General features: G+C 33.4%; 1 protein-coding gene across 1 annotated transcript in view; it reads right to left on the reverse strand.

Annotated features, from left to right (window-relative positions):
- LOC105158685 (eukaryotic translation initiation factor 3 subunit H) overlaps positions 1-5003 on the reverse strand; it is a 6330-nt gene extending 1327 nt beyond the window's left edge. The window contains exons 1-10 of the mRNA XM_011075519.2: positions 4844-5003; positions 4672-4751; positions 4040-4156; positions 3804-3907; positions 2256-2322; positions 1413-1546; positions 1238-1286; positions 474-545; positions 291-392; positions 150-217 (exon numbers count right to left, since the gene is read on the reverse strand). Of these exons, the coding sequence (XP_011073821.1) occupies positions 150-217; positions 291-392; positions 474-545; positions 1238-1286; positions 1413-1546; positions 2256-2322; positions 3804-3907; positions 4040-4156; positions 4672-4751; positions 4844-4853 (803 nt within the window). The 5' untranslated portion in view covers positions 4854-5003. The remainder of the gene's footprint in view (positions 1-149; positions 218-290; positions 393-473; positions 546-1237; positions 1287-1412; positions 1547-2255; positions 2323-3803; positions 3908-4039; positions 4157-4671; positions 4752-4843) is intronic.

Genomic DNA, 10229 nt, shown 5'->3' on the forward strand with positions numbered 1-10229 from the left:
AGGAACTTTCCTAACCCCACAAAGCCGCATCGCCCCCAAAAAATGAGGGAAACAGGGAAAACGTCGAACATAACAATAGCTACAGCAAAAACTGCCACTAAACCTTAATGAAACTAAAAGATGACCACTCCACTTATCTGGAGATTTACCTTCTTTTCTGAAGCCATGCCTGCTGTTGCGCTTGTTGACGAGAGAGATTCCTGTAGTAAAATTGAAACTAAAAGAGGAGGGGGGGTTATTATCTTATCAGCTGATCACAGTAATCTATGTGCAAGACTGGAAACACCCACCTTCTGTTGTTCCATTGACAAGTCATCCATACATTCAATCAGAAACTCCACATTTCTCTCTAGAAATGGACTAGTTGACAGCTGCAACCTGTCATAATCACACTGTCGCAAGAACGCGCCCGAGTTAGAAGTTTTACTCACATCAGTGGGTAAATAAAAGCACTACTAAGCAAATCTGAATACCTGTGTGACAGGAGTATCAGCCTCCAACTCAGTCATAAAAGCACTGACAAGAGCAGAATTTGAAACCTTAATCTGTCAAACAAAAAGACACAAACAATTGAGCAACTGCCTCATATCTGACCATCAGTCTAAAATGTTGTTTAACTAATACATCAAGCAAACAAATGTTATACCTTCATAAGAAGAAAAAGTAAGGACCAAAGTGCTCTATGTGCCATGCATGAGAGATTGAATGATGTACATGTAAAATCTAGAAGGAAGAAACAGAACTGCATCTCATTTCAACCTTCTAAAAGGATTCTGTTTGGCTCAACCAGGATATGCTAAGATTCCATCATTCTACATCAACCATTCAAGTCATTAAACTAAGTTATCTGAACAAGGAAAACTTTTCCGGGTGCAATACCCCTTGCGGGAAAAAGGAAATCTCCTTCGGAAATATCTGATCATTCTACATTCATTACTTCAGTCAAGTATTAAGTTGCTTCTTCAATTGCCAAATGAGTTCATCCTTTCTTGTGTTACATATAAAGAATAACTGCAGGACACTGGAAAACTGAGTTACGAGCTGGGGATATATCCCGAGTAACTTATGCAAAGAGGCATCTTTAACCATAAAAAGTAATGCCACAATTCTACCCCCCCAGTTAATTGGCATACAAAATTAATAGATATAATAGGCCCTTGAGCTCTTCTACGTCAATAAAGTAACAGGATATATAGAATTGAATCAATTGAACAGCAATAGAAAATCAAGAGCTTACAGGGATCTCTTCAAAGATATCCACCCATGAAAGATTCTTCTCCCTCAACCTGACAAGCATGCCATTATTAATGAAAAATATAGAATTTATGTTTATATTTAAACTCATTCAAGAATCAATCAGAACTAATAACAAGTTACTTTCCACTAAAGGTACAGAATAAAAGTAACCATACTTCTCCCCAGTGAAGTTATTACTGCGGTAAAGCTCCATGAATGAATCAGAAAGTTTCAGTGCCTTCAAAGCTAGGACGCCTTGGTTAGATCTTGATGGATCATAAATGATGCAGACACATCGTCTTATATTTTCCTGCAAACATACAAATTGCATTTGTTAGATACACAAAACCAACAATTACCATGAAGTTAATGCAGAATGCTTGCATATGGTAACGCTGCACATCACTTCAGGGGTGAGGAATTGGCATGGTTTGTTGGCAGCTAGTGAGTAAAGGCAATTTCAGCCATCTTGATGGGCCCATGTTTTGTTGTCTGGATGAATCATTTACATGCCGTAGAGCGCAACCAAAGAAGTATACAAAATAAAACCAACATGACTTGACAAGATACACCCTTGTTTTCAGAGCAGTAGTTATGCAAGTAATAAGACTACAATCATCTGATTCCGAATATTATGATGATACTGGATAAATTAGAGGATACATTTGTCTTTTATTTTCAGACCAACTTAAAAGTTACTAGCAACAGTATAGAGTGTCGGGTCCTGGTTGAGTATGACCAGATCTTGCTTAAGCATGTAGTCACTCAGCGTTTGTAACTAAAAGTTGAAACTCTTCCAAACAATGAAATAAAAAACCCAGAAACTCCAGCAAAGGTACCTACAAAGGGAAGATGTTCTCAGGATGGAAAATTGAAGGAAAAGTTCCAAATTCAGCAGCATCCTTAACTATCATACTACTGGTGCAACTGATATTTTTCTTTAATTTAAAATTTCAAGCCAGGAGGTAGACCAGTAAAGTACTACAGGGTATACCAAGAGAGAGATGGCCACATATTACCTGGTAATTCATAAAGGTCTCTATCAATTCCACTGTCTGGAAAGAACCAAACAAAGTTGACTGATACCTGTATGGAAATTACCAAGATTCATAAGGGAAATGACTTCCAGATAAACAGTCCATAAATGCTACATAACAAGTTTATCTGAAAACCATGGATGACTATGACATTCCAATAGAAAGATGCATTACACACGAAGCTTAACAAAAATTCACACCATGCATTAGAATTAGATGATAAAGGCTATGTACATCAGCAACAACATTGTAATACATACTTCACAATGAATTTTGTAATAGATGAAAAGAACTCTCAAATCTAAAGAAAAATGAGTGTTTAAACTGTACAAGTGGCTCCTATTAAAAAGCAAATTGCAGAACAGTTGAATAACTCTGGTCTAAATAATTTGATGAAGGTCATAGAACCAGCTTTAACAGCTGGATAGACCAACATTATCAAGAAAAAAAATTCACCACATTCCATGTTGAGGAAAATCATAGATTCCATTGAACTAATCTCTAAGTAATTCGTTCCTCCTTGGAAAGCTTTTACTCAACATCCTGGATACCTAGGGTAGAGTCGATGCTACTAATAAGATGGCATTGAATTATGTGAAGCATTTGATTTCAGATTGTTTAAATTAATAGATGGATATGAAATCAACAACCTTTTTGCACAGACAACATTACTTGGGTATTATTTATTTAATCTATAGGTCTACAATCAGCACTCTAAAATTTCTTATTGATTTGATACAAAAATGCCAATGGGTCCTTATAACAAATATGGAGCTTTTGGTTCCCAATCCAGACCTTTACAAGCCTCTTGAGTTCCCAGAAGCAATTATGAAGCTAGAGACACAAATAAACCAGACTATACAGTTTCAGCAACTTCTAATCATGGAACTTCCTCAGAACTTTTATTCAAGAAAAAGAACCAAACTAAGGGAATTCATCTGAATTTTCCAAATTCAATCTAAATCTTGTGGGTCAGTACCTCACACTTCCCTCCCTAAAGGAAGTTATTTTTAAATCACATTGATAATATTAAGACAGTTTTTGTAACATAAAAACAATGTTAAAAAAATTTGTACTTCTATCGTGAGTTTAGGTTACTGAGTTTGGAATGACTATCCATACTTGAAGGACTTGACATACATCTGATGGCCCACCTGAGGGATTTCTAGGTGCTGCTGTTATGCGTATAATACAACAGCACACTTAGATTTCACGCCATTGAAGTGAAAATATTCAATATCACTTCAAGCATAGGTAATTCTCACTGTAGTTTAGTGCAAAAACTCAAGTTTGAAATGTTCACAGTATTATCATCAAGTATATGAAAAGAGTTCAATCATTTATAGTTGAGACTTAACACCCATATAGTGAGCTGTCAAGCAAAAATACTCAGACATGACTACGCATACTACTAGAATATCCTCTTTGAAAATCAAGACAAAATATTTCCCAACATGCAGATGCAGGCATGATCCATGCTGAGTGCGGAAGGGTAAGGTGGACCAAGCTTGTGGGGAAGAGACTACTTACCATCCAACAGTATTGTTGTCAACGTTAACCTCTCTCAGGCATCTCATCATTTCAAGCTGGTAATTAGCACCTTCCGCTTCAATCTCTTCATCTTCCTCACGAATCTGCAACATCATATTTTAGATACTTTGGTCATAAAACATAGCATCAATGATAATCATATATTCTAATATGATGTGAAACTTCAATTTATTAACTGACAAAATAGAAATGAGTGGCTAGAGAAATTGGCATACCGGAAATGGGAAACAATTAGTAACTTCAAGAACACTGCCAACATCCAACCCAAGAAGCTGCCCAGTAACCAGAGCGGGAGAGAACTCCTTGCAATGCTTTATTATCTTCAAAATAACCTGTATCAAGCGTTTAAAGAGAAATTTTTAATGAAAAATTTTGACATTACTAATGAACTATCTCCAGGAAAAAAAAAAAGAACAAGAAAAAGACAAACAGACAATTGAAGAAAAAAGTAGCAAACCATGCAATTGCATTAGATCTGGCACAGTTGTGATAGGTTCAAATTTCTTCCAATAATCAAGAATCACATGTACAAGATGCAAGAAAATAGAACCACCGAATAATATGGGATAAAGTTAGCCCACTAACTCTTCACACGGTCCGCTACTTTGCACCAACAATTTATCAATTTTTCCTATTAAAAATACTGTCCTGCCACCCCAAATTAAACTTTCAAAAACGCCAATAGCTACTAGATTTCCCCCACCAGCCCAAACCCTCAATTTCCGGCTCAATCACCTAAAAAGAAAGGTTCTTTAACATAAAACAGCCAGAAATCAACCCTATACTGAAGCGAAACAGTTGGCAAACTCCAAAAACAATTAGTTCTTCTCTGCAATTAAAAGCTTACCAGTCCTTCAATCTGAACGACTCTGAGAGGCGTAGTCGCCTCCTCCGTCGCCGCCACCTGCAAAAACGACCTCGTAGCAGCTGCATTTAAATAATCCCACCAAAAATTCGTCAATCATTCAACAAAAAAAAATTCAACAAAAAGAAATTAAGTAAGAGAAGAGAGTACGCACTGTTCGCCATGAACGATGTAGAGAGGGAGAGGAAGAGAGAGCAGAAGAGATTACTCAATTGTAGCTGAATCAGATGGCCGAACCTTAGCAATTCAAAGGAAATATATTCCTATTCTAATTGAACGAAACCCTAGTCTTATTATTCTCCTGGTAAAGTGTTTCAATTGGACCCCATTACGTTTGCAAGAACTCACACGTATAGGCCTTCTACAATGGGCTAACTAATAAGGCCCATACCACATGGTATTTAAATTTGGTTTGAGTTTATTTATAAAATTTTATAACTTCCTACATCTTATCAGATATTTTTTGAGCTTACTTTTAAATATATATATATATCAAAATATTCGGATAAAATAAAATTATAAATTTTATAATATGTTATTAATGACAAACCTTATATTAATTTGAAGAAAATTGAACTAACTTGTTAAAATTTTAAAAATAAAAATACGTCTGGACGAACTTTAAAACATCTTATAAGATATTTCAAAATTTATAAAATATGTTTATTAAAATTTTTAGATAAAAAACTTGTAAGATTCAATATTAGAAGATTATAAGTTACTTTAGAAAAAATTTGAAAATATCCCAAATTCTTTTTAAAATTTTAGAAATTTACGTCAATATCATACTAATTATGAAGTTATCATTACTAGTATTTTGTAAGTTTTATAATTTTATTTTATGAAATCACTTTGAAAGCTCCTGTCTAAAAAATTTAGCAACCATTTTATAATATTTTAGCGGCAAAATCTTACTTTTCATCCAATAATTATAGGTGTATTGCACGTTTCATCCTTTATCTTTTGAATAAACACATTTAGTTCTGTAATTTTAATACTATTGATATATTTTATCCTGTAACTACTAACAGAACAATTTTAGTCCTATACATATTTTACTAAGACACATTTAGTTCGGTATTTATAAAAATTGACACTTCCAGTCTTGCTTTTGGTCGGAACAAAAAAAATGGTTGCAGAAAAAATTTACATGATGCTCACTCGCGGAAGATGCCGATGTTGAGGGAAATAGTCTATTTGAATAATGATACAGAACAATTTATTCGAAACGGATACTTCTAGAAATTAATATGCTAGGAAAAGGTTCATGGTACGAGCCCTTACTAGAAGCAGCAAACATGCTAAGGGAAAAGGCTCCTAAAGATCCTAATTCGCATCCCTCTAAGAAGGATGGACATAACCCCTCAGCGCACATGCATCCTGAGGACTCCAATTCCCCTCGAAAAGAGGTGATTTGTTTGATTATTATAGGACCAATTGGAGGAAACTCTCACAGCGCATTGCCACAAGGTGCCAAACAACAAAAACAATCTTACTTCAAACCAACGAAGCTAAATATGTCACGGTTTGATATGCACACGAGCGGAAAAATTAAAAAAATAAAGCACTAGACCAACCGGCCGCAACATTTATAGTTAGTAGTAATATCATATATATATTTATATAATATAAAAGAATTTAATTTCACATATTAAATACATGATATATTTTGTGGAATAAAATTGAAATTTGATTCATAAAATGATTTTATTTTTCTAAAATTTAAAATAAACAATTGAAAAATATCTTTTAGAAAATAAAGTGCAAGTTGACTTGGACTTTTCAAGGTCCTAACTATATTAGGAAGCATTCTCAACTTTCCTAATAAAGTTACAAGAGGGAATCCCATTTTCTTATTCAAATTTTTGTATTCATATATAATTAGGAATCATATATATTTTTGTTCAAAGTTATTTATTTATACTTTCTAAATAATGATCACAATCATATTAAGAAATAATTTGAATTTTTCTAATCAAATTGTATATACAAATTGTATGCAATTAGGAATCATATATTTTTCTCCAAATCATATTTAGTTATACTTTCTAAATAATGGTCCCAATCATTTTAAGAAATAATTTAAATGTCCTTCCTTAATCTTATATCCAAATGTAAATTAGAAAAATGAATATTGTTTGTAATTAAAAGTATTTATGGCATTAGGAAAATTTTAAAAATTCAAAATTCAAAATTTTGGGTGTTAATACGATTTTCTGCATCAGTAGCATATATGCTGGACCCTGCACACGTGCTACCAAGCATTATGCAACATGTACATCGGTGTGATGCCTACCCACGGAAGGTGTCACAACATTGTCTTTCATTATTTTTTATTTTATTCAATTATGAATACATATTTTAATTTAAAGTTGAATTAAAATAATGTTGAATTTTTTTTAAAAAAAATACATCAAGAAAATAAATTATCTTTAGATTAATAATGGAAATACCTTTAATCAATTTTGTTGAAACTATTACACAAAAAAAAAAAATTTCCACACTTATTTTTATTTTATCTCCTAATAAGTTTCTCCATTTAAATTAAAATAGAGGTGGGCTTCTTTAATACATCAAATCCAAATAGCGATACAAAAATTATTATATACTAAAATACCCTACTAATATCATTGTGGTGGACGTTGTTTTTATTTATGTTACTTCCATAATTAAAAATTGTTCATCAAGTTTTGAAAAAAAATATGAAATTTTTCTAATCAAGCCTATAAAAAACGCAAATAAATATAATTCTTGTGGATGGTGTCACGTAAATCGAATATGAGTGAAAATAACTTCTCACATATCTTATAAGCTTCTATTAATTCTTTTGCCTTACATATCAATTGATTCATATTAATTTGCCAACACCTTTATTGTCGATTAATCTAAATATTTTTTATATCTTTTTCTCTCACTCCTACATTAATAATTATGTTTTCTCTATCTTATCAAGTCCAGGTCTAGCAGTAGCGACCCGAGCCAACTTGACGATCATATGTCTTGTGGTTCCCCGGCATACTAGGTAACCATGATCTCGAGATGCCCAGAACTTTTTACATTTTCTGAGATTTTATTTGTCCAAAGACTTTCAAGAAATTATGGCAAGGAACGCATCTTTGTTACTCTATGGAGGATGGGTTCCGGAGATAATCATGAACTCATATGCTGGGAGGTCGTACGATAATATGCGCATGCCAAACCCATGCTTCTATACCTTGGTAGAAGCATTGTTGAGGCGAGCTTCCACATATCCAATCGTTGAGAGTGAGCTCTAGCGATGAGATTGAGCTATTTATGCAAATAGTTGGAAATTACAAATACAAAGTGACAATATGGAATACTTTTAGCACTCACTAGAGACTATTGGCCGTAGGTTCCATTAAGTTCTACGTGCACTGTGTGGCCTGGCACAAGAGATCATCACTGGGCTAGACTTCAATGACATTCATCCACATCAGATGAACAACCTATATTTCTTCCCATACTTTAAGGAACACTTGAATTTTTAAACAAATTAAATTTATTTAATTTAAATTCTATTATTTTCCTAACAAAACACTAGAAATTTCTTTCAATAAGATTGCATCAGATAATGGATGGACTGCCAATACAAGTATGGATGTGACACAAGCAATAGAATATATATCATTCTCGTGTGAGTCACCCAACCCGAAATATGATGGTGATATGCGACCTTTGATATGATGTTCAGTCACATATATGTAAGGCGGGAAGGTAATGTTGTCACCTTTGCATCGTGCCATCCCACATTCCCTTTCTTTTTGATCCGTGAGTACTTAATAAAATTATTGTGGGTACCTAATCTCATATATGCATGGAAGTTCTATGTCATCTCCCTCAAACGCCTTAGATTTTCTCTATAATCATTGCAGATAAATACTATGTGGTGGATATTGGTTCACAAATTATGGATGCTTTCCTGCCCTCTACCAATGGACCAGGTATACCTAGCTAAGTATAGGGACCATGACCACTGGTGCATGACTCCACAATAACCATGTGCGTACCTAATTGCGCAACATTACTAAGAAGTGTTTTGAAATCCAATAATGGGGGATAGCAAACTACCTTATTAAGCACTAGGATGATATCACCATGGTTACGCATTCCATAACTACATATTACAAGTTTCTTCGGGATCATTTGATCTTCAATGAACCAGAGGATGAGATCGAGCTCAATGTGGAGTTATTTTACCACAAGGGGCAGCCCGCCATCGTCAAGATTGAAGTGCAATGTGTGATCCAGGATGGTATATAAACTATATGTAGTCAAATAATTGAAATTAATATTCACGACATATACGAAATTATAATGTAATTTCAATAATGGGCTCGTTAAAGTTGTAATGCACTAATATATTGTAATCTCAAAAGGAAAGTGTTTATATAAATATTGTATTAACCATTGAATTTTTTAAGAAAATGCAAGCTCCCCATGTGATATTTAATTTTGCTAAAACTAAAATATTTTAGAAAATATATTCATTCACTGATCAAATGTATTGAATAATCAGTTTAGCCCATGTATTTATAAGTTTACAATAAAAGAATTCTAATTTAATGTGTATTTCACTCGAAAAGAACCCAAATAGGTAAAGAAACTTTAATGATTATTCTATGTATGTGTAATGATTATGTGAGTTAAATAGAAATATTAACTACTCCTAACGATTTTGTAGGTGCACATTCATGGAATGAACAAAGTAGTTTGTTTCAATTAAAATGAGCTAATTTGCTATTACTAATTGAAGATGATGTCTTCCAAACAAGGGTTCACATGTTTTTTATTAAAAATCCTTTCGATATTCAAGTTAGATACTTGACGGGAGATATTCTTAACACTGCGTAAGTAAGTAGTTGCGACTTACTTTATATCTCCCTAACACTGCGTAAGTAAGTAGTTGCGACTTACTTTATCCCTATTTCCCCCTCTTTTGGTAGACATAGTCTCGTGGATAACGGATTGTGGATTCTAAAAATCCCTGCCACGTTGTTGGTTTATCTGTTACAACTGTCATCTGTCATTCTTTTGTATATATTGAAGGGAAGTATATCTACAACAACCCTAATCGGTTCAGCTGTAAAATTTTTGTCGCCACCAAACTTATTTGTTTGATCATATTGTATTTAAACAAAGCATTAAAATGATCAGACAAGTATACTCAAACTCAGTGAATGTCGGATGTTCTATGTTCGACTACATTCACTCATATATATATATCGTGTGAATGTATAAACATAGATTTCTATCATAAGAACCGCTTAAATTAACCATTTCGCAGGTAGAGTTTCCCCAAAACCAGATACACAGGGCGCTAACAAAATCCTGATTAACTATAAAAATATTCTCTGTCTGTCGGTCGTCGGGTTACTTTCAGGTGTTTCTTCCGGTTGCTATAAACTTGAATAAACAAAAAGAAAATGATTAATTTGATTATATTGAATCATAAACCACGTAGAAAGATCGATTTTAGCTACAGTTACTTACATATAAACAAATTAATTATAAAAGAAAAG

This window comes from Sesamum indicum, linkage group LG3 (genome assembly GCF_000512975.1).
Source record: "Sesamum indicum cultivar Zhongzhi No. 13 linkage group LG3, S_indicum_v1.0, whole genome shotgun sequence".
NCBI lineage: Eukaryota > Viridiplantae > Streptophyta > Magnoliopsida > Lamiales > Pedaliaceae > Sesamum > Sesamum indicum.